This window comes from Rana temporaria, chromosome 2 (assembly GCF_905171775.1).
Source record: "Rana temporaria chromosome 2, aRanTem1.1, whole genome shotgun sequence".
Lineage (NCBI taxonomy): Eukaryota > Metazoa > Chordata > Amphibia > Anura > Ranidae > Rana > Rana temporaria.
Genome location: NC_053490.1, coordinates 269,169,317 through 269,193,160, shown reverse-complemented (window position 1 = coordinate 269,193,160; position 23,844 = coordinate 269,169,317). Strand labels below are relative to the sequence as shown.

Genomic DNA, 23,844 nt, shown 5'->3' with positions numbered 1-23,844 from the left:
CTAGTGGGTGCTGGGTCCGGGCAGTGGCTCTACGCTAGTGGGTGCTGGGTCCGGGCAGCGGCTCCAGGCTAGCCAGTGTGGGGCCTGGGCAGCGGCTTTAGGCTAGCGGGTTCGGGCAGCAGCTCTAGGGTGGCAGACTTCCTCTCTGGCTCCAGTGGCTTCCTCTCTGGCTCCACGTCAGGCGTCCAATAGGACGGGCCTAATGTTTTGACCAATCAAAAAACAGGTCTCACACCTGCTTCCTGATTGGCAGTATGAAAATAGTGAAAATTCATTCGCTATCATCACACAACTGGGTGGGATCGGGATGCAGTGCTCTGCGCCCTGAGCCCACCCTTTTTTAAATGTAAAAATACAAAGGAAACCCTGGAGTATTTACTCATCTGGTCTTTCGATTAATAACGAATCCTATTGATGTCCATTGTCTGAACTTATCGTTTACCAGGAGGTTCTATCTGCAGAGGCAGCCTTTCTTGGATGTATTGCACCATAAAGCCAGATTGACTCATTAGATACCTATTTGAGTTCAATTTCTCCGGTAAGCCTTTAGTCTGTTTGGTGGTGGATCTGCTATCAATAAGTTCCCTGGCACATCCCTCTGTTTTCAATATACACAGATGCTCAATTCATCTTAGATTATTATAATCAATTCTTTGGACACTTTTTGCATGTTTGATGAAATGCCTTTAATGATTGTTACATCTTTTTGTGCCATGTTATTGTAATATTGGTTTACACTAATATCACTGTTTATATTAACTTTTATGTTAAAATTTTGGTTCACTTCATTTGCTCATCTATATGTATGCATCTCCATTAATTCAGAGATATACCATTCAAGCGCTGCACATATATATTCCTTTTCACCTTTTTTTTAAGCCTATTAGAGCTTTTGGCTCTAATCATGTGCTTCAAAAAACACAGTTTCCCATAGATGCATATATGCAGCCACTTGGCATTAAAGAGACCTGCCGAGCGGTTGCATTTATGCAGCCAGCCAGTTGGCAGTGGTTAATCAGCAAGCTTGCAGTAATCATATGGGGGGTGCACAATTCATGTGAATGTTTCCTTAGGGAAAAATTACAGGAATGTTTTTTTCCCTAATTTTATTTATTCCCAATGAAAAAAAAAGATATAAAAAGACAGTATATGTATCAAAATTCACTATCAAATTAAAGCCCTTTCTGTTCCAAAAAAATCACGGTATGTATAATATATTAGGGTAGGCTACAAATGCAAAAAAAAAACATATTGGGCTAGATTTAGGTAGGGGGACGTACAATTGTGCGGGCGTAGCGTATGTTATTTACGCTACGCCGCCGCAACTTCTAGGAGCAAGTGCAGTATTCACAAAGCACTTGCTCCGTAAGTTGCGGTGGCGTAGCGTAAATGGGGCCGGCTTAAGCCCGCCTAATTCAAATGTGGAAGGGGGGGCGTGTTTTATGTTAATGTGTGATGACCTGACGTGATTGACGTTTTTTTACGAACGGCGCATGCGCCGTCCGTGCACATATCCCAGTGTGCATTGCTCCCAAGTACGCCGCAACGACGTATTGGTTTCGACGTGAACGTAAATTACGTCCAGCCCTATTCGCGAACGACTTACGCAAACGACGTAAAAAAATTCAAATTTCGAAGCGGGAACGATGTCCATACTTAACATTGGCTGCGCCTCCTAATAGCAGGAGTAACCTTATGCCGCAAAAGCCTAACATAAACAACGTAAAAAAATTGCGCCAGGCTGACGTACGTTTGTGAATCGGCGTATCTAGGTCATTTGCATATTCTAAGCCGAAAACAACGGAAGCGCCCGTAGCGGCCAGCGTAAAAATGCACACAATTATACGCCGCCGCATTCAAGTTACGTCGGCGGAGGAAGCCTATTTTTTCAACGTATCTGCCTTGGAGAATCTGCGTAAAGATACGCCGACGCAGATTTGAAATTATGGCGGCGTATCTGGAGATACGCTGCCGTATCTTCTTGCTGAATCTAGCCCATTGTGTGCAACTGAGAACTGCCCAAAAAAGATTCAAGGGGCTTTGGAGAGAAAATGGCCTGGGAACTAAAGTGGTTAATGAACAGCGAACAGTAGACAGCAGATTAAACAATATAAAGCATACATACAAATGTTACCAGTTGTAGTGTCTGCCAGGGAAATCTTGAGACCCTTAAAAAGTAGCTGTTTCAAAAATAAAAAATAAAATATTTTTAAATCTAACACAAATGTCTTACTTTTTATCTGTATCATTCCACTCTTAAGAGAAGGAGCATAAGGCGATGCAGTCAAAACAGCTATTACACACACACACACTTGCAGCAGACATGAAACAATAAACAGTCTGTTGCTGAGCGAGTAGGTTGATAATGAATGTAAAATATGTAGTGTAGAACGATCGCTGATTAACCTGTTTTTCACATCATAATTATAACTTGTATTTATACACCACACTGAAAAAAACTGTTTCATCCCATACTGCAGAGCTTGTACTTAATAGTGAAAACGTGGTATTCTAAAGTATAGAGCTGGGTGAAATTGTACTGAACACATAACTGACAGTAAGAGATAGTACATATAGAGCTTGCACATTGAAACTAGAAAAATAAGCCCAAAAGCATTACCGTCCCGGGTAGAGAAATTAATATATATTCCCAGGTATGGGATAGAGCGTGGGACTGTACGAATGCAATTAGGGTAAAATGACACAGTTATAAGTAGAGAAAAAGGGGGTTGGCTCTAGGACCGCAGAGACCATACATAGTAGACAAGACTTGTATGTATAAAAAAGTTAATTTAATTGGAATTCATCACATAAATACATATAAACAGAGATAAAAGCAATGATCATATGAGATAATGAATTTCACCATATGTAGGATTACAGATTGGTGTATATAGGGTCCGACATGTTTCGCCCATCCGGGCTTCTTCAGGGACATATATGCATAATACACAATCTATAAATAGATAAGGATATGTAAATATAATGGAATTTACAGTTAAACATGGTATATAGAACAAAAACATATTACGGACGTTGGACGTGGCTGTAGTCATATACACTGCGAAAATCTACATGTTCATAAAGAGAACAGGTGAAATGAAGCATACATATGAGATACATTGTAAAAAGCAAAATGCTGTAGAAAGAGAGAAACCTTCAATTTGTTAAAGTCTGCCACAATTTTGTGAACATGCAACGCCTAGAATGAAGTGTGTACCTCAGTGATGATCGCACATAAAGATCCCAGGCGTGTCGGTCAGAGATTGCCAGATGATATTGGCAAAAAGCAGCCAGGTCAAATAGCGCAGGTCACAGACAATCCATTAATCGCACTGGGGAGCATATGGGAGCAGATTATATTGGAGAAATGTATAAAGAAAATACATTTGGGTGTCAGTTTGGAAAATTAAAATGACTAGGTTAAATAGAAATGGGATAATGGGACGTATGTAGAGATGCATTGTGCAAAAAGCAGATTATAGAAAGCATGATGTAGGTTGACAGTGTGTAACTGACAGTGTGTATAGTCACAATAGTGCATGGATGGAAGCTGTATAACATCATTTCTTCAATAACAGAATCTGCTAATGTTTTTTTTCAAAAGGATCATAAATATTTGCAGGCTTATATATACCATAACATGTAAGCCAATATATTAAAATCTTACATACAATTTAGCATGTTAAAGTAATTTTAAAAGTCATTTTCAGATTTAATTAAATCTGCAGCTTTTATGAAAATAATACCTGATTACTTTGTACCCTGTTTCTTTTTATAGGGTGACAATGTTTTCCATGACTCCTGCTTGTTCTCCTGCATTGTCACAGAGTCCCCTTCTCTCCAAATTGAGACTATAAGTAGCCATGCTGACATACATTCACTAAGGAAACCCACTCTGTGAATTGCCATGGAGTCATCACTGGGGTGCAGTTTCTGAAATGAGTGCTGTATTGAGGATGTTTTTTCACATTGTTTTAACTTTGTGGCATTTGATGTCTATCCCATCAAACATATTTTGCTTTTTGTTAGACAGATAACCCTTTAATTTTTTATTTTTTTTTGTAAAACAATTACATGCAATGGGGCAGATCCACAAAGATCTGCCCCGGCGCAGCGTATCTGAGATACGCTACGCCGCCGTGACTTACTTGTCCTCGGTTCGAATCCTGAAAGAATTTGCGCCGTAAGTCACGGCGGCGTAGTCTCTCTGGCGGCGTAACGGCATAATTCAAATCGGCGATTAGGGGGCGTGTTTCATTTAAATGAAGCGTGTCCCGCGCCGAATGAACTGCGCATGCGCCGTCCCTAAATTTCCCGCCGTGCATTGCGCTAAATGACGTCGCATAGACGTGAATTACGTCCATCCCGATTCACGGACGACTTACGCAAAAAAAAAAATCAAAATAAATGCGGGAACGACGGCCATACTTAACATGGCAAGTCTAACTATTCGCGACAAAATACCATACGCCGGAAAAAGCCGACTAGAGACGACGTAAGAGAATGCGACGGCCGTGCATACGTTTGTGGATCGCCGGAAATAGCTAATTTGCATACCCGACGCGGAAAACGACGTGAACGCCACCCAGCAAACGCCAAAGTATTGCATCTAAGATCCAAAGGCGTACGAAGCCGTACGCCTATCGGATCTAACCCAGATGCCGTCGTATCTTGGTTTGAGGATTCAAACCAAAGATACGACGCGGGAAATTTGAAAGTACGCCGGCGTATCAGTAGATATGCCGGCGTACTTCCTTTGTGGATCTGCCCCCATGTTTCTGAGCACATCCTAAAATGGACCTTTCTGCAACTTACTTGTCTGCATTCCTCATGTCACATGCAAGGCAACAGTATCCTTTAAAAAAAAAAAAATATCATAAAAAAAATGTAAGTCTTGATCTCCATTTCGTAACTTTGCCTAGGCAATGATGATGTCATTAGTCTGCTCCAGCCAAGAGGAAGAATATCTTCTCTCCCATAGTGATTACTTTGCCAAAAACAGCCACAGCATTATCGGTTTACATACTTTGATGATGTATTCAGGAGCTCAAGTGTATAGGTGCCTCAACCTACCAAGATAAAAGCTCTGCGTGGTGCTCAGACCTTGAGGCTGCTGACACCTCCAATGTACCAGAAAAAGAATGGGCTAGTCAGCACTCAGGATGACATCCAAAATAGTATTCCTTTATTAAAAACATGTACAGAGCTGTAAAACAGCCTACGTGTTCCAGACGTTAGTCCTTAGTCATGGCTGTATTCAGGAGCTGCTCTCTTGCACCACCATGCCCTAATGCTGTCATTTTAAAAATCCTAAGGCTGTGTGGAGCCACAGTAGGGGGTGTGGAACAGGAGCAGGCAGCTGAAAAGCGACAAAACCATCACACCTGAAATATCTGAATCTATTCCTGGAAAACATTTATATTTAGTAGCTATACAGTAAAGGGTTGCCCCAGACCAGATACCCACACACCCTAATACATAGTTTGTGTCTTCCACATATATGCTGAGAACTATGGGGGTTCGTTTTATTGCCGGTCCCTGCAAAGACAAATAGAATCAGGCAAAAACCTAGAACCAAAATTTTTTATTTTTTGCTGACTTTTCCACATCAGTAATGAACAGAAATGGGTAGACTAATGTACCATGACTCCATAAATACACATTTCTTCAACAGTGGATTAATTTTTCATATCCTAATAGTTGAATATACAGTATAGAATTTGTGCAGTTGATAAATGTATTTCCCCATCTCACCAAAGTACAGTAGAGCTCCATCCTAAAATAACTTTTCTTACTGTTTTAGGGGTTTATGCAGACATTATCAACGGTTTCAGTAAAATCAGCTGTTCAAGATGCCCTGCAGAAAAAACAAATACAGCTTCAAAAAAAATATGGAAGCATAACCGTGGAAATATGGGATGGTCATTACAATGATGAAGAACATTATGCTTTACCGGTAGGTTTTTACATAATGTTAAAAACAATATGGCTTCTAAATACCTAACACAGCTAATGGCCATGCATCAAAACAATAAAGTACAAAAATTTACCTTTGATGGCTTTCAACAGACATACACAGAGAATTCAGTACTGCATGCATAAAAATATTATTTTAAGGGCTAGATTCACGTAGAATCGCGTAACTTTGTGCGGGCGTAACGTATCCTATTTACGTTACGCCTCCGCAACTTTTACAGGCAAGTGCCATATTCTCAAAAAAAAAGTTGCGGCGGCGTAGCGTAAATAGGCCGGCGTAAGCCCGCCTAATTTTATATTGTGAAGAGGTGGGCGTGTGTTATATAAAACAGGCTTGACCCGACGTGATTGACATTTTTCCCGAACGGCGCATGCGCCGTCCGTGGAATTTCCCAGTGTGCATTGCTCCAAAGTACGCCGCAAGGACGTCATTGGTTTCGACGTGAACGTAAATGACGTCCAGCCCCATTCACGGACGACTTACGCAAACGACGTAACTTTTCAAATTTCAACACGGGAACAACGGCCATACTTAACATTGTTACGCCGCACTTACGCCACCATATAGCAGGGGTAACTATATGCCGGGAAAAGCCTAATGTAAACGGCGTAACTGTACTGCGTCGGTCGGGCATACGTTCGTGAATTCGCGTATCTAGCTGATTTACATATTTTGACGCGTAAATCAGCGTACACGCCCCTATTGGCCAGCGTAAATATGCAGTTACGATCCGACGGCGTAAGAGACTTACGCCTGTCGGATCTAATAGATATCTATGCGTAACTCTAAGAATCAGGCGCATAGATACGACCGGCCGGACGCAGAGATACGACGGCGTATCTGGAGATACGCCGTCGTATCTCCTCCAAGAATCTGGCCCACAATCTCTAAGAACCTGTAGCTGGCAACAATTTTAGATTTAATTTTCAATATTTCTTTAATCATTTTTATTGACATACAGTAAGTTACAATACAAACATATAATTATCTAATGCAACAACAAGAAAACTACTAATGTCGGAGTTTGGGGAGGGGCACTCATCTTGTATACCGTATTTTGACATTTAGGTTTTTTTGTTTGTCCAGGCAAATTGGTTGATGAGTTTTTGCAGAGAGGAAAAATGGGAAGTGGGTAATGGGATTGGGACATGGGGTTCGAAAGAGGTAGAATAGTTTTGGTAAAATTAGTATCTTGACTCATATCAATATATCCATTACTTACAATTAAAATTTAGGTAGGTTGCTAAGCTTCTATGGTAAATGTGTGAAGATTTTTAAAACGGTTTTAAAGACTTTTAAAAGGTTTTAAAAGATATTTTTTACCCTAATGCATTGTCTGCATTAGGTAAAAAAAATCCCCTCTACTTGTTTCTGCCTCTCCCCATCCCTAAACACTTACCTGACTTCTATCCCAATCAAGCTCTGTCTCAGCTGCATCTCCGCTCTCCTTTCTTCCTAGTTTCACAGGAGACACAGGCTGCAGAGGGAGCCATACTGTTGGTGTCAACAGGAATGTGAGGGGGTGGAGCTTAACAGCATTGTGTTTATCTATGGATGCACACAGCCTGGATCAGGAATGCGCCTGCATGGGTGTTCCCTTAGCACCATGCTTGCTGAGGGGCACCCGAAAGAATGGAGGAGTGGACAGCACCAGCAGGGGACTTCAGAAGAGGAGGTAGGGGACTGCTCTGTGCAATATTGTTGCACACAGCAGGTAATTATAACCTCTTTTCTATTTAAATGAAAAAAAAAATTAACTTTAATATCACTTTAGCTACTTGAGTCCCTGTTCCCTGTCCCAATTTTTTTGCACACGTTTAAATAAAAAAATTTGGACCTGAAGATTACTTAAAACCCACAAAACAATATATATTTTCTGAAAGCAGACACCCTGGAAAATAAAATGCAAAATGTTTTATAAAATGCAAAATTTCTGTAAAAAATATAATAAAGTTGATTTTAAGACACATAAATGCAATATATTATCCAATAATGTATAAAAGATGAGGCTGTGCTGAGTAAATAGATATCCAACATGTCAGGCCTTAAAATTGCAAGCCCCTGTGAAGCGGCAACAAACTTTGGTATCCTATATTTTCCATAGGCAAATTTTTAAAAGCTCCCACAGGTCATCTATTTAGAGTTAAAGTGAAAAATCTGTAAGGTGAACTTACACAGGACCCCCCCCCCCCCCTGTCCCACTGACCTGGACAGTGGAAATCTCCCATACTGAGCCCCGGTATATCCACCTCAAGAAGAAATCGCCTCGGCATCCACACATCTTCTTCATAGCTGACAGGATGGGCTATGGCGCTGACCAATTAGAATGCTCTAAAACGTCTCTCCTGACAAGGTACGTTTTGGACATTCAGCTCAGGGGATTTCTAAGCCCCGCACTCCTGACGCAGATATACCAAGGCTCAGAATGGGAGATTTCTGCTGTCCAGGACAGCAGAACTAGGGGGACAAGGAGGGGGTCCTGTGTAATTTCACCTTACAGATTTTTCTGTAAAAGGAAACTTACCCTTTAAAGATGAATGGGCATAGAACTATTGCTCTTACTTCAGCATAGGCGTTGATATATATGATATACAGGGCACACACAGATCATATCTAGACCATAGATCATATCTAGACTATAGAACAAAACGCAGTGCTATTTGTGTACTTAGAGAAGGTAAAACAAAGGTAAGGCCTTCAACTCTGTGCACCGCATATACATTTTATTATTATGGATTATAAGTTTTGTAAGGGTGCCATAGGTATTGGAATGGGGAGAGAGCTGCAGTAGTGTAATAATTTTGGGAGGCTTGTCAATTTTTACTCTACCCATCCAAGATAAACTATACATGAACCTTGTGTCAAGATCTTTTTGGAGTAATTACATGTATACTGTATAATACTTGTGTGAAAGTGGAGTGATTTCAGAAGTAGATTTATTGCCCAAGTAACGTATAGAAAATTGTTGACAGATAAAATTTGGCTCCTAAATAAGGCTGGCAAGCTTATGTTTAAAGCCCTAGATTTATCCAAATTTACTTTGCATTCGGGGTAATTTGAGTTGGTTAGGTAAGCTAACTTATAGTTCAAACATTGGGAACAAAGGGCCAGATTCACGTAGCCCAGGCGCAGCGCAACGTAACCGATTTAGGTTACACCGCTGCAAATTTTCTGGCTAAGTGCCCGATCCACAAAGCACTTACCTGGAAATTTGCGGCGTTGTATCCTAAATCCGTCCGGCGCAAGGCGGGCCAATTCAAATGGGGCAGGTACCATTTAAATTAGGCGCGCTCCCGCGCCGGACGTACTGCGCATGCTCCCGACGCAAATTTCCCGACGTGCTTTTGCGCGAAATTACGACGCGCCAACGTTTTGTGAATCGCGACGTGAAAAAAAGACTTGCGACGAAAAAAATAAAAATTCAAAAGCGACGCGGGAAAGACGGGTATACTTTTACATGGTGTACTAATTTTACACTTTGTAAAAGGTGCCCTATCTTTGCGACGGCAAACTAACACTTGCGGCGACGTAACGACGGGAAAAAGTTTTGTGGATCGCCGTAAGTGCTAATTTGCATACCCGACGCTGGTTTACGACGCGAACTCCCCCCAGCGGCGGCCGCGGTACTGCATCCTAAGATCCGACAGTGAAAAACTATTACACCTGTCGGATCTTAGGGATATCTATGCGTAACTGATTCTATGAATCAGTCGCATAGATAGAAACAGGGATACGACGGCGTATCAGCAGATACGCCGTCGTATCCCTTTTGTGAATCTGGCCCAAAGTCCCCCGCTTCATTATTTTGTGTGTAATGGTTAGCTTTAAGTAATTTTAGAGGATTTTTGTAGCTGTAGAGGAAAAGAGATCTAATTATTTGTCTATCCTCAAGGAGTTCCAATTGTAATTTGTGTGAGGGTTTCTGTTTATTAAAAACTTTTTTTTTATCTTTTCAACTATTCCTATTTCATGGGCTCTTTTCTTTTTGTAATGGGAGCTAATTTTTAACTTAATACATGTGAGCCTTCTGTGCAAGACCAGAGTGTGTATTGGTGGAGGTTAGGTGAGTCATTCATTTCATAATAAAATTGTTGGGCTTCTGAAATTGGATTTGCATTAGGCTGTGCTAAAGGGAAAGCGTTCAGCTTCTACAGATAATGAGGGACATGGCCGTTATTTTCACTTACATTGACTAACATAGGAGGGTAGTCAGAAAATAAAGTATTACCTACATCAGATATAACCATCCAGTTTAAATACCATTTATCAGTAAGTATCATATAAATTCTGGATTAGAAGAGGTGCAACACCAAGATGCAGGAATAGTCTCTCTTTTATACATGATGACAATGCCCAATGTGAAATGGATCTTGTTTAAAGAAAAAGTAATTTATAGTGGTGGTGGTGTGTCCATAATTTGCTGATGAGTCTAGAATTAGATTAAGTTCTCCTCGTATCAGAAAGAGGCCTTTTTTTTATTTATTTGATTGTTTAATTCGTTTTGAGAGGATCCAGATCAGTTTTACACTAGGTGTGCATGCATTTTCTAAAGTATAAGCAATGCTGTTTAATTCACAGATCGAAATTAAATATTTGCCTTGGCATAATGAAAAGAGAACTGAACAGAGTCCCCAACTTTTCCTTTTTGTTAAAAAAAATTGCTGTAAAAATATGGGTTAGTAAAGGAAGTCTCCTGGACAAGGATGCCCATCTTAGAGGTGATTTTTTTCCCTCCATAATTTGGATCACTTTTGAAGACTATTAAGTGAAGTCCTCTTGCATTCACAGATGTTAATTTATTTAATAGTCATGAATTTAGGGTTAATTCAAACAGAAAGGGATTAGTATCAGGCTAGTGTTTAATGTATATGTGCCACAATATTTCTATAGTTTTATCTGCCACCATGAATGTGCCTGTTCTGCACGTCCCCTTTCCCTATCTGTGATTTGTTTTAAAGGGGGTGCATGTAGTAGGGGAGACTGGTTGGATGAATTCATCAGGGAAAGCAGGCTACCCCTTTGTATAGGCACCTGGGATAGGAAGTTGTGCGGCTGCCAGCTGCATAGCGAGATGGAGGGTGGCTCTCAGTCATTAATGTTTCTCCATGTATTGCCACTACTGAGAAGAAGACTGTGATCTTCCAAGATCAGGCCTTAGTTGTTTTGTGCAGCTTCTACATAGCCTGGGGAGCGTGGAGATAGAATACTGACAGTGAAGAGAGTTATGTGGCCATCTTGCTCTCTGGCTGGTCATGTCCTTCACAACAATTATGAATTTAAATGAGAGAAATTTAGAGTTATCATTTATGAACTCTCTCTGAAAATATTGCCTTCAAATCTATTAGTGTTTTATCGTGGAGTCCTTTTAAATCCTAGGCCCAACTACTGTCTCTACAAGCAACCATTACAGGTACTTGAACGCACTATATTCAAGGCCATGTTAGCTTCACTTCAACAATTGTGTACAAATACATTTATTTGGGGAATTTACCAACCGCTCCAATGGTTAGTAATATAAGAATGTGTTAATTCACATGACTTTTACATATATACTTTTTGTTAATCTGTAACAGGTTGTCAATGATCTTCTCACAATAACAAGCACAAAAAAATTCTTGGCAATGCAGACCAGCAAAAAAGGCAAAGATTTGTCTATGTTAGTGATAGAAAGCCTAGACAAGAAACAGCAGAAACTGCAGAGAAATAGCCCAGAATATCAACGGCATCAACAATTCTTTGAGGAGGCTATGGGAGAAAAGTTTTACGATCTCATAGTAAGTATAATTTCAGTGAAAACATGTTTTTATTCAAGTTTACTAAAAAAAATTACATGTATAGGAATACTACTGGATTTGTGAAGAAATAAATTAATCAACAAATTACAAACTAATTGCAGCTTTGTGATAAAAAACAAAAAAACATGAAATGGTATACTGTTTCTCATGCCTGTGTGATTTGCAGTATGTATGTCCAATAAGAAATAATGAAAGAATATAGAACATGCTGGTAACTGAGATCAAAACATGCCCAGCTTTAAATATTATGGGCCAGATCCACAAAGAAATTACGCAGGCGTATCTATTGATATGCCGCGTAATTTCAAAGTTCCCGCGTCGTATCTTTGTTTTGTATCCACAAAACAAGATACGACGGAATGAGGGATCGATCCGACAGGCGCACGTCTTAGTACGCCGTCGGATTGTAGGTGTATATTTACACTGGCCGCTAGGTGGCGTTTTCGTCGAATTCGGTGTCGAGTATGCAAATTAGCTACATACGGCGATCCACGAACGTACGTCCGGCCGGCGCATTTTTTTACGACGTTTGCGTACGGCTTTTTTCAGCGTATAGTTATAGCTGCTATATGGTGGCGTACTCAATGTTAAGTATGGCCTTTGTTCCCGCGTCGAAATTTGATTTTTTTACGTCGTTTGCGTAAGTCGTTCGTGAATAGGGATTTGTAGAATGATGTCACCGTCGTAAGCATTGGCTTGTTCAGGTTTAATTTTCGAGCATGCGCACTGGGATACCCCCACGGACGGCGCATGCGCCGTTCAAAAAAAACTTTGTTTACGTCGGGTCACGATGTATTTACATAAAACACGCCCCTATCACAACAATTTGAATTGCGCGCCCTTACGCCGCCAAAGATACACTACGCCGTAACTTACGGTGTGCATTCTTTGAGGATTCGAAAAAAAAAAGTAAGTTACGGCGGCGTAGTGTATCTTAGAAACGCTACGCCCGGCGGAAATATGCGCCGCTGTACGTGGATCTGCCCCTCTATCTATCGAAGGAGGTGTTGGTGACGGTTCCTGCGGACGAACTAAATCAAGTTTGGTGTGGAGATGCCTGCCAAACATAAGAAAAGCTGGTGACAGCCCAGTAGTAGCGTGTTTCGTGTTACGGTACATGATCAAGAATTCCAGCAGCTTCTCTTCTGACAGTCCAACCTGGTCCAGAGTGGACAGTAAGTGCTTCTTAAACGTCTGCACAAACCGTTCCGCCAGCCCATTCGAAGCTGGATGATAAGGAGCTGTTTTGTAGTGGTGGACGACCAAGCCACCAAGGAAGGATTGAAACTCATGCAATGTAAATTGAGTGCCATTATCGGAGACTATGGCTGTCGGCAAGCCATATTGAGCAAACAGCTTCTTTAAGACTAGAATGGTAGCAGCCGAGGTAACAGAAGTAATTTGAAAAACTTCTGGCCATTTGGAATGCGCATCTACCACGATCAAATACATTTTATCCCGGATGGGGCCAGCAAAATCAAGATGGAGTCTTGACCACGGGTCCGTTGGCCATGGCCAAGGTTGCAGGGTTCCTCTCTTTTGGGGTCGCTGGGCTTGACAGCACCCAGGGCATTGAGCAACATAATCTTCAATTGCTGTATCTATTTGTGGCCACCAAACATAGCTCCGGGCTCGCTGCTTCATGCGCACCACACCAGCATGGCCTTCATGCAGCATCCGCAGCATGGTTGATTGCAAATACTGGGGTACAATCACTCTATTGCCCCATTGTAGGCAACCAACATTCGTCACAAGCTTACATTTTCTGGCAAAGTACGGACGAAATTCACTTGGAACTCTTTCTGGCCATCCAGTCTGAACATAAGAGAATATCTGAGACAGGAAAGGATCTGTGGCTGCATGTCTGGCACTCAGGGAGGTGGACATGCAAGATCGTGGCCTGTGTACTTCCACTACACGTATATCTCTTGGTGGGTGTCCTCCAAGTGGCAATCTGTAAAATGCATCTGCATTGCCATGGGTATCATGGGAGTGGTATCTGATAGAATAAGTATAAGCTCCTAAAAATAAAGCGTACCTTTGCAAGCGAGATGCAGTCGTGGTAGAAATCCCTTTCTGAGGGTTCAGTATTGACAACAGAGGTTTGTGGTCAGTGATAAGTGTGAACTCCCAACCATAGATGTACCATGACATTTCTTTGTGGCCCATACAATGGCCAAAGCTTCCTTGTCTATCTGGGAGTAGTTTGGTTCCGCGGAGTTTAAAGACCTGGAGGCAAAAGAAATGGGGTGCTCCGTGCCATTCGGCATGACATGGGAAAGCATGGCACCCAGTCCATAAGGCGAGGCGTCACACGCCAAAATGACAGGTTTCTTCAAATCATAGTGGACCAGAACTCAAGAAGACAGAATGAGGTCTTTAGAAAAAAAAAAAGCTTCCTCACATTTTTCTGTCCATATCCATTTAGCTCTTGCATCCAGTAAGCGATGTAACGGGTAGAACTGGTATGCCAGGTTCGGCAAGAAATGGTGGTAGTAATTTAGGAGGCCAAGGTATGACCTGAGCTGGGTGACATTCTGGGGAGTAGGGGCATGGGTAAGGGCTTTTCCTCAGTAGTGTGTAACCCATGTCGGTCCACCGTGTGAGCACAAAATTCCAGTTGAGGCTTGAGAAATTCGCATTTTGAAAGATTAACATGTAAACCATACTTTTGGAGTCTCTCTAGCACCGCTTCAACATTCTTTCTGTGGTCTTCATCAGTGGGACCAGTGATGAGCATGTCATCCAATAGACATTGGGTGAAAGGTATTCCCGCCAGGACCTCATCCATGAGCCGCTGCCAGATGGCTGGAGCTTGGGCTATGCCAAAAACCATGCTGTTAAACTGGAATAAACCTTTATGAGTGTTAATGGTCAACAGATGACGTGAATCCGGGTGTACTTGCAGTTGCAGGTAAGCCTGCTTTAAGTCTATTTTTGTAAACTTTTGCCCTCCAGCCAGTGAGATAAATAAATCCTCAAGTCGAGGCAATGGGTATTGATCCACAAGAAGTTGGTTGTTCAGGGCTACCCTGAAATCACCACAAATCCTAATGTCTCCATTCTTTTTCTTGACAGGCACAATTGGTGATGCCCATTCACTTCTATCAACTTTCGTTATGATCTTTTCAGCCAATAGGTGGTCCAGCTCTGCTTCCACTTTCTTCCGCAATGCAAAGGGTACTGACCTTGCCTTACAAAAACGGGGCGTAGCACCCGGCTTCAAGAGGAGGTGGGCCATCTTTCCTTTTACTGTGCCCAAAGAGTCCTCAAAAACTGTTGTAAAACGGAACTTCAGGGATTCCACCCAAAGGTCTACTTCAAAAAGCAATGTACATTGGGCAATGGCAAAAGGAGGCATGCCCAGGGCTTTGATCCAGTCCCTTCCATATAGCGGAGGACCCCCTTTACTCACAACATAAAGGCGTAGCCTTTGACTGCGGGTGCTTAATGTAACAAGGGGTTGTACATAACCCAAGGGTTGTAGTAGTTCCTTGCTGTAGGTTTGCAGTGTGAGCTTTGTAGGTCTGAGCGGCAGGGACAGACCTGATGTCTTTAAATCAGTCCATGAAATGACAGACACAGCTGCCCCCGTATCAACATCCATGGAGACAGGATAGCCATTGAGTGTGACATCCATTGTAATCGCAGGAGTGCTCCCAGCTACTCGAAACAGTCCAACATGCTGGACACAGATCTCCTCATCAGAGCTGAAACCGTTAGTGTTCGGGGAGCGAGAGCTGCGGCAAACACGCCCAATATGACCAGTCTTTCCACAGCGAAAACAAACGACATCCTTGAACTTGCAAGCAAGCGCACTGTGAGCAGTGTTACCACAACGGTAGCAAGTCGGGGTTCCAGAGACCGAAGAAGTAGGGAGGCGAGATTTAAGTTGAGTGGCAGGGAATGGCCATCTTGAGTGAGGCATGATAGCAGTGTGGAATATTTCCTCACCCTGGCTTGCAGGAGGTTCAGGTGGTGCCTTCAGTAGGGTGGCGTCCCGAGTTGCCAACTCCATGATGGTAGCAAGGTCAGTGGCTTTCGCCAGAGTCAAATCGGGTTCAGTGAGTAAACGTTTCTGTATGGCTGGGTCGCAGAGTCCCATGACGAACATTTCCCGGAGAGCCGTCTGCAGGTAGTCTCCAAACTGACAAGTGACAGCTAGTTTACGTAAAGCGATGATATATGTCTTTATATCCTCCCTGGCCCGCTGCTTCCTACTGTCGAATTTAAACCGCTCTGCGATTTCTAACGGCTTTGGGTTGTAGTGTGTATGTAACGTCTGAAATAACTCAGGGAGGGGCTTAGAGGCCGGCTTGTCTGGAGAAACAAGGTCTCTAAGTTCCATATGCAGCTTGACCCAATGCAGTGAGAAAAACTGCAACTTTCTTTTCAACAGTCACATTATTTGCTTCCATATACTGTTCCAACCTCTCCACCCAAGAGCGCCATGACTCAGCTGCAGGATCAAATGGTTGAATAAACCCTATGAAGGCCATGTGTGCTAACATCCACAATCCTCGTCGCCACTGTTATGTCCCCTTGCCACTCTGTGTCCCCGGTGTTGCTGGCAATGCTGCCAGAATCTGTTCAGCAAGTTACACACACAGGCTGATGTACTTCTTAACCAGAGCGAGGTTTATTACTCAGAATATTATGTCATTCTTACATGGAGGAGTCTTGATCCAAACAGCTACTGTTCTTAACAGATATAATCCCTTCTCCAGCCTCGTGTGTCAGCTTCCAGTCTCCAACACACACACACCGTCCCAACTTCCTGGTACAGCTCCTCCCCCCCCATCATGCATCAGGAGAAAAAGGGCAAGGGTTACAGTGATCTATCACAAACATCACCGTGCCAGACTAACGCCATATAGTTTTGTGTTCAAGTTCAATGCCATTTACTTCTGTGTGCGTTACTGCCAGTTTAACGCCATATCGTTTTTGGTGCAGTACTGCAAGTTTAACGCCATTTACTTATGTGTGCATCACTGCCAGTTTAACGCCATTTACTTATGTGTGCATCACTGCCAGTTTAACGCTATTTACTTCTGTGTGTGTTACTGCCAGTTTAACGCCATTTACTTCTGTGATTGATTGATTGATTTAATAAATTTATAATGCGCCAAATACTGACCCGTCAGGGCAGTGTCTAAGCGCAGAAGACATAACTGCAAATGGATAAATCAAGTCAAGGAGGGAAAGAAATAGAAGGAAAAGAAAAAAGGAGAGCAAAAAAATAAAAAACAGATCACCAGGGAACAAAAGGGAGAACTAACATGACTCTGCCTGCTTTTCCTGAAAAAAACAAGTTTTTAGCCTTTTACGAAAGGACATAATAGAGGGGAGAGACCGAATGGAAACAGGGAGACTATTCCATAGAGCCGCTGCCCTCACAGAAAAGCGTCTGCCCCCAAAGGTAAGCAAACGGGCAGATGGGCAAGTGACATGACCAGCTGTTAGTGATCTAAGTGCTCGTGCAGGAGCATATCGCGTTATCAAGGAATTCAGATATTGCGGGCCCGTCCCATGATAAGCGCGATAGGCAAGACAAAGAGCCTTAAACTCAACGCGATCTACCACAGTGAACCAGTGCAGTGATCGCAGGGTAGGGGTAATATGCTCCCGCCTATTTAGGCCGGAGATTAGTCTAGCGGCCTGGTTCTGGACGAGCTGGATTTTCCTCAGCCACTTTAGAGGCATACCCAAATACACAATGTTGTTAAAGTCAATTCGGGAGTTGACGAGAGATTGAACCAAGACTTTCCGGTGGTACTGAGAAAACAGATTCTTGACCTTTCTCAGACACCTGATGTAATACAGTGCGTTGCGGATACATTGATTGACTTGGGGTATCCAATTCAGATTACAGTCAAAGATTGTCCCCAGGACGCGGACTTGATTCACTGGAACAGGACACGGCCCAAGGCTCGTAGGCCATTTTCCCAGAAAGACAGCTGGATCGATACGTCCAGAGATGAGAATTTCTGTCTTTTTAGCATTTAGACTAAGGGAATTGTGATCCATCCACTGTTTGATGTCCAATAGACAGGAAGCAAGCTGCAGACCAGGACCAGGGTTGGATAGGCTGTCGACGACCAACTGAACATCGTCTGCATACAACCGATTAAACACTGCATGGGTGTCCAGCAGACTCGCGAGCGGCCGAAGATACACATTAAACAGCCATGGCGACAGGGCCGAGCCCTGAGGCACCCCACAACTCAGGGTGCTGATGGCAGATAGGAAAGGACCGGTTTTAACCTGAAAGGTCCTGTGGGTGAGAAAGTCTGAAAGCCAGTGTGAAGCAGAGCCGGTAATGTGAAACTCGTCCCGAAGCCTGGCAATCAACATAGCGTGGTCCACTGTGTCAAAGGCCGCGGAGAGGTCAAGGAGCACCAAGGCAGCCGCTCCCCCCACGTACCTGACTCCGAGCAGCTTCTCTCTGGTAGAAAGGACCGTGAGCTCAATCCCACGGCCTGGACGGAAACCGCACTGCGAGTCGTGAAACAGACCTGTTGTCTCCGAGTACGATTGAGGTTGGAGAAAAATTTCGTATTCCACCAGTTTGGCCAGGAAACCTATAGCAGAAATGGGTCTGTAGTTAGAAAGACAGCCAGGGTCCAAGTTGGGCTTTTTTAAAATAGGTGTAATAATAGCATGTTTCTGTGTGCGTTACTACCAGTTTAACGCCATATAGTTCTGTGTGCGTTACTGCCAGTTTAATGCCATATAGTTTTGTGCGCTACTGCAAGTTTAACGCCATAGAGTTTTATGCGTTACTGCAAGTTTAACGCCATTTACATCTGTGTGCGTTACTACCAGTTTAACGCCATTTGCTTCTTTGTGCGTCACTGCAAGTTTAACGCATTTACTTCTGTGTGCGTTACTGACAGTTTAACGCCATATAGTTCTGTGTGCGTTACTGCCAATTTAACGCCATATAGTTCTGTGTCCATTACTGCAAGTTTAACGCCATTTACTTATGTGTGCCTTACTGCTAGTTTGACACCATATAGTTTTGTGTGCGTTGCTGCCAGTTTAACGCCATATAGTTCTGTGTGCGTTACTGCCAGTTTTTTTTTAACAGTAAAGATTTTTATTTTTGTAGACAAACATACATACAAACCAATGACAGTACAAAAGTCAAGTCAATTGCATAGTTTCACAAGTGTACAGCAAAAGCGTTACTGCCAGTTTAATGCCATATAGTTCTGTTTTTCCGCTGCTTCCAGTTCAATACCATATCGTTTTGTGTGCGTTACTGCAAGTTTAACGCCATTTACTTCTGTGTGCATTACTGCAAGTTTAATGCCATATAGTTCTGTGTGTCACTGTACGTTTGGCACAATATATTGCAGTAAAAGTATTAAAGTGCACCAAACACCACTTTACATTGATTAAAGTGCATCTACGTACAGATTTGCACTTCTTCTTTACATTTGCTTATAAACATTATTATGTAGCGAGCAGCCACCCTATTCCATCACATTCTGCAGCTGTTATCTCCCAGCCCACTCCCCAAAGCTCAGTTGTCTGGGCCTTTTTCAGCACATCTACAGCAGATCACACTGCTATCTGCAAACTGTGTCTCAGGCACATCAAACGTAGCAAAAACAACAGCCATTTGGATACCAGGGCAAGACATTTAACATCCAACCACTCGTTGACAAGAGCACAAAAGGGGCACAAATCTGTGCCTCCTCCTCCTTACCCACTTCAGTCTGCCCCTGCTATTGCGAATCATTACCTCTCAGCAGCCTCCACTGACAGGGATGATGGTATAGCACAGGGTGTCCCAGGTCCTAGCAGCAGTTCTGCCAGCAGCAAACCACCATCTGTAGACTGTAACTGGGAAATTTCTCTGCCCCATCTGCTGCAGCGGGAAAATAAATACAGTCCCTGCCACAAGGTACCACAATGGCGGGTTCCCAGTTGCTACTACTTTTCACATAAGGCTGTTCCAGCTCTCTAACATCACGTGGAAGAGAATGTTCTGGCATTGTTGGGCAAGGCAGTCAGCCATAAAATCCACCTTATTGCTGACACGTGGTCCGGCAAGCATGGGCAGGGATGATATATATTGTTTCACTGCACACTGGGTAACGCTGCTTGCAACTCAAAAGGATGCAGAACAGGGCTCGGTTCTGCAGCATGTTGTGACCCCATGTCTCCATACAGCTGGTGGTGATGATGATTTCAGTCCTGTAAGCTCTACCCCCTCTTCCTCCTCCACCACCTCTATGCCCTCCTCTGCAGAATTGTCCTATGAACATCAGGTACCCCCTAAGCGTTCAAGGGGCTATTCTCAGAGTCAGGCTAAAAGGTGCCATGCAGTGCTTCAGCTGGCGTGTTAAAGGGACAGGAACCACACCGGAGCAGAGATTCTTGCAGCTCTGCAGGGACTGGCCCAGAGGTGGTTCACACCAAGCCAGCTGGAGCCAGGAATGATAGCGTGTGATAATGGCTCTAACCTCCTGTTGTGTTCCTGCTGGAGCAGACTCTGCGTGGCATTATTGACAGGGCACTGGAGGCAGAGCAGCAGGAGGAAGAGGAGGACTTCCTTTCCGCTCAAGGCCCACTTTATTCAGACACCATCATTCCTATGTCACAGAACAAACAGGAGGAGATAGGTTACATAGAAGAGGAAGACATGCATCAATCTGTAAGCGATGGCTTTGCAACCCCAGGACCTTGAGAGTAGTACGTGGCTGGGAGGAGAAAGTTCCAGATGCTGTCATCCTGAGTGACCAGGAGGAGTCTGCTACTCACGCCTCTGCAAATTTGAGGCACATGGGCAACCTCATCCTTCAAAGCCTGCGAAAGGACCCAAGAATACATAGCATAAAGGAGATGGATGATTACTGGTTGGCAACCCTACTTGACCACCGTTATAAGGGGAAGGAAAAATCCATCAGACCGTTCTCATCGGATTGACCGATCGTGTGTGCAGGGCATTAGATTTACCAAAACCATGTAATATGAGGTCAAACCTAAACAATTTTAATTTGTATGCAATCAGGCAGGCCCTTGCACTACATTGTTGAATGTAAATCTAAAAAAAATTAAATGAGAACATTGTATAATGTATAGCTAGCTTAAAGTGGATGTAAACCCCTTACATAAACCCAATGAAGTGAATAGCCTCAGATGATACACAGAGATTAAACAAATCTCCCTACATAAGTTTTACATGTATATCTTCTGTCTACAGCTTTCTATATTCTTTAGAAAGTTAACATTTTTACTTCCTCTTTCAGCAGTGGGAGGGGAGTCTTGGCATACACAGTGTCACAGCTGACAAAAGGGACACCCCCCCCCCACCACTCCACATAGGCAGAGGAAGAAAGAAACATGCAGAGATGTGCTGTGAATAGATCAGCTCTGTGTTAATATATTTATAGCAACCTCCCTGACACAAATTTTCAGCAGCTTTTATCTCCCGTGTGGGAGAGCTTGTCAGAAGGTATCATGCTGATAACAGAGGAACGAAGCAACAGAAAGACATGAAACGTAAGGCTTTGGAGAGAGATAAGTAAACTATAGAGATGTATGTGTCCAAGTCAAATTTCATGAATCGGGTTTACATCCACTTTAGGGGGAAGGAGAAAGGTTCAGAATGGAGATTTTATCTGGGATATTGAAAGAGGTAGACTAAAGTGTGGGAGTGAAAAACAAATTCATGTAGGAACACTATACGATGCATTTTGTGACTTTAGGCATTTGCACACTTTCTGTGTACTTAATTTTTTTGTGTCTTATTACAGGAGATGGGACTGCTGAATGCTGGTTATGGACCTTTATAAGTCTTCTATTCTACAACAATACCTGGAAGGGATGAAAAACTATGTAGCAGTCTTTAAAACCTATCCTTTTAAACACCAGCATGATTTACTATTTATTATTATTGTTTATACTCCGATATTGTATTGCTAGGCAAAGTAGTAGTATTATAGAGTTTTATTCAGATACATTAGCTTATATGTCTTTTCTCTACCACATAAATATTTACATGTGGCCATATTAGGTCAATGATGTCAACAGCATCTCCCCCCCCCCATGTATGTGGAGCTGCAGGGTAGAGAATGTTCCAGGTGGTCACAGCTGATTGGTCCAGGAATGACAGCTGCATTCCAGGTTAGGCTGAACCCAACTCAAGTTTGAAGCAAACCCAAGATCATCTTGCCTCGATAATAGTCTGGTATGAATTATGAGGGGGACCTCCCTTAAAATCCATACCAGACCCTTATGGCTTGTACAGACGAGCAAACATGTACGATGAAACCGGTCCGTCGGACCGTTTTCACCGTACATGTCTGCCCGGGGATTTCTGTATGGTGGCATTACTCACCATCATACAGAAATCCGCGCGTAAACAATACGCGGGGCGTGTCCGCGCCGTCGCCGCGACGATGATGCGGCGATGTGGGCGGCCCTGCCAGTTCAATGCTTCCACGCATGCGTCAAAGTCATTCGACGCATGCGAGGGATGGCGGGCGCTCGGACATGTACGGTAGGTCTGTACAGACGACCGAACATGTCCGAGCGGGCAGGATTCCAGCGGACTGTTTTAAAACAAGTCCAGAAATATTTGCCCGCTGGAAAAAGGCCCGGCGGGCAAATGTATGCTGGAATCCTGTCCGCTCGGGCCTACACACGACCGAACATGTCTGCTGAAACTGGTCCGCGGACCAGTTTCAGCAGACATGTTCGGTCATGTGTACGGGGCCTTATCCTCGCATACAACTTGTAGCCAGAAAACGAGGGGCACCTGTGGTGAGGAAAAGGGGAGGGGTGCGTGAATGAGAAAGGGGTACATAGAACATCAAAAAATGAAACAGTAAAAGGATAAATAAACAGACACCATTAAAAAAAACTTCCTTTTTTATATTTATTTATTTTGTAAAAAATGCCCCATGATGTAATTCCAACATCAAACTGGCTAAGGATGAGAGGATGTGTTTGAGCCAAGTTCTCGTTGAGCTTCCCCTGGAGACCTGCACACAGGCTACCCGTAATGCCGACCCGCTCAACAGCCTCCCGCCCCATGACGGGCAAACACACAGGGAGACATACGGCCAGAAAGCGTCCGGCTTCCGAATCCATCACAAGGTACTTGGTGGCGGATAAAGCAGGTTGCCATGAGTCACACTGGCAGACCCACTCTCTGGTTGCAAGTCACTCAAGCTGCTCGGCTTCTCTACATGCAGCATCCACTCGTCCGAGCTCTCCTGCCTCTAGTGCGTGAGCTCAAACATGAGCTTGCTGGTATGTTCTAGAGCCTGGAGAATACTTTAAAAAAAGAATTATCGGCAGTTAGAACTCATTCTTCCCATGTACTTATTCGGATGGAGGAAACTGAGCAGCACCAAGACTCCCATGAGGCAGCTATTAAAAAGCTTTAAGCCCGGTGACACAGCTAGCGATGGCTCACGGAATGGCATCATATAGGCTAGAAGACCTACAAAAAAAAAAAAAAAAAATAGGAATAGGAGGAATAGCCTCTGCCTGTGCGTTATTCCCAAGGTAATCAAAGATGAGGATCTGCCCGATACGATAAGGGGAATACTCAGCAATATCATGGGACAACCAGATACAAACTAAATTTGTTTTGATCACTTACAGTGCTGGGGCCTTGCGATCTTCCTGCAGAGCAACCTTGAGATGTTATTTGCAGATTACATTACTTTGATGAGCGAACGCCATTATGCAGAAGTTGAGAGGATCGCCAGCAATCGAACTCAAGGGTGCTTCCATTAAAATCTCCTCTTGGACCTTTTAAAGGAGACCCTGGAATGGCGGCGAGCTTTGCGACCTCTCTTAGAAAAACTACATGCAGCGGATGTCACTTATTGTTGGGGTTTCCCCTCCTGCTTAGTGGCTACTAAGAATGGCCACTTTTCTACTCTCAGATTCCCAGAGGACTTACCTAATTTCTGTTCAGATCTGAACATAGATCAACCGGAACTTTTGGGCTGGACAGAGAGTATGTCTAAGTTCTCCTCCTCTCTAGACTCGGTTTGGAAAAAAAACACCAACCAAGAAGAACCAAGGTATCCCAGGGTCATC

At 43.3% G+C, this 23,844-nt stretch overlaps 1 protein-coding gene across 1 annotated transcript in view; it reads left to right on the top strand.

The window, feature by feature from the left end:
- The window catches only part of LOC120926758, a 127,273-nt gene extending 105,254 nt beyond the window's left edge, over window positions 1-22,019 (top strand). Inside the window, exons 6-8 of the mRNA XM_040336934.1 lie at window positions 5,807-5,959; window positions 11,554-11,754; window positions 21,543-22,019. Of these exons, the coding sequence (XP_040192868.1) occupies window positions 5,807-5,959; window positions 11,554-11,754; window positions 21,543-21,581 (393 nt within the window). The 3' untranslated portion in view covers window positions 21,582-22,019. The remainder of the gene's footprint in view (window positions 1-5,806; window positions 5,960-11,553; window positions 11,755-21,542) is intronic.
- Window positions 22,020-23,844: the final 1,825 nt, after the last annotated feature.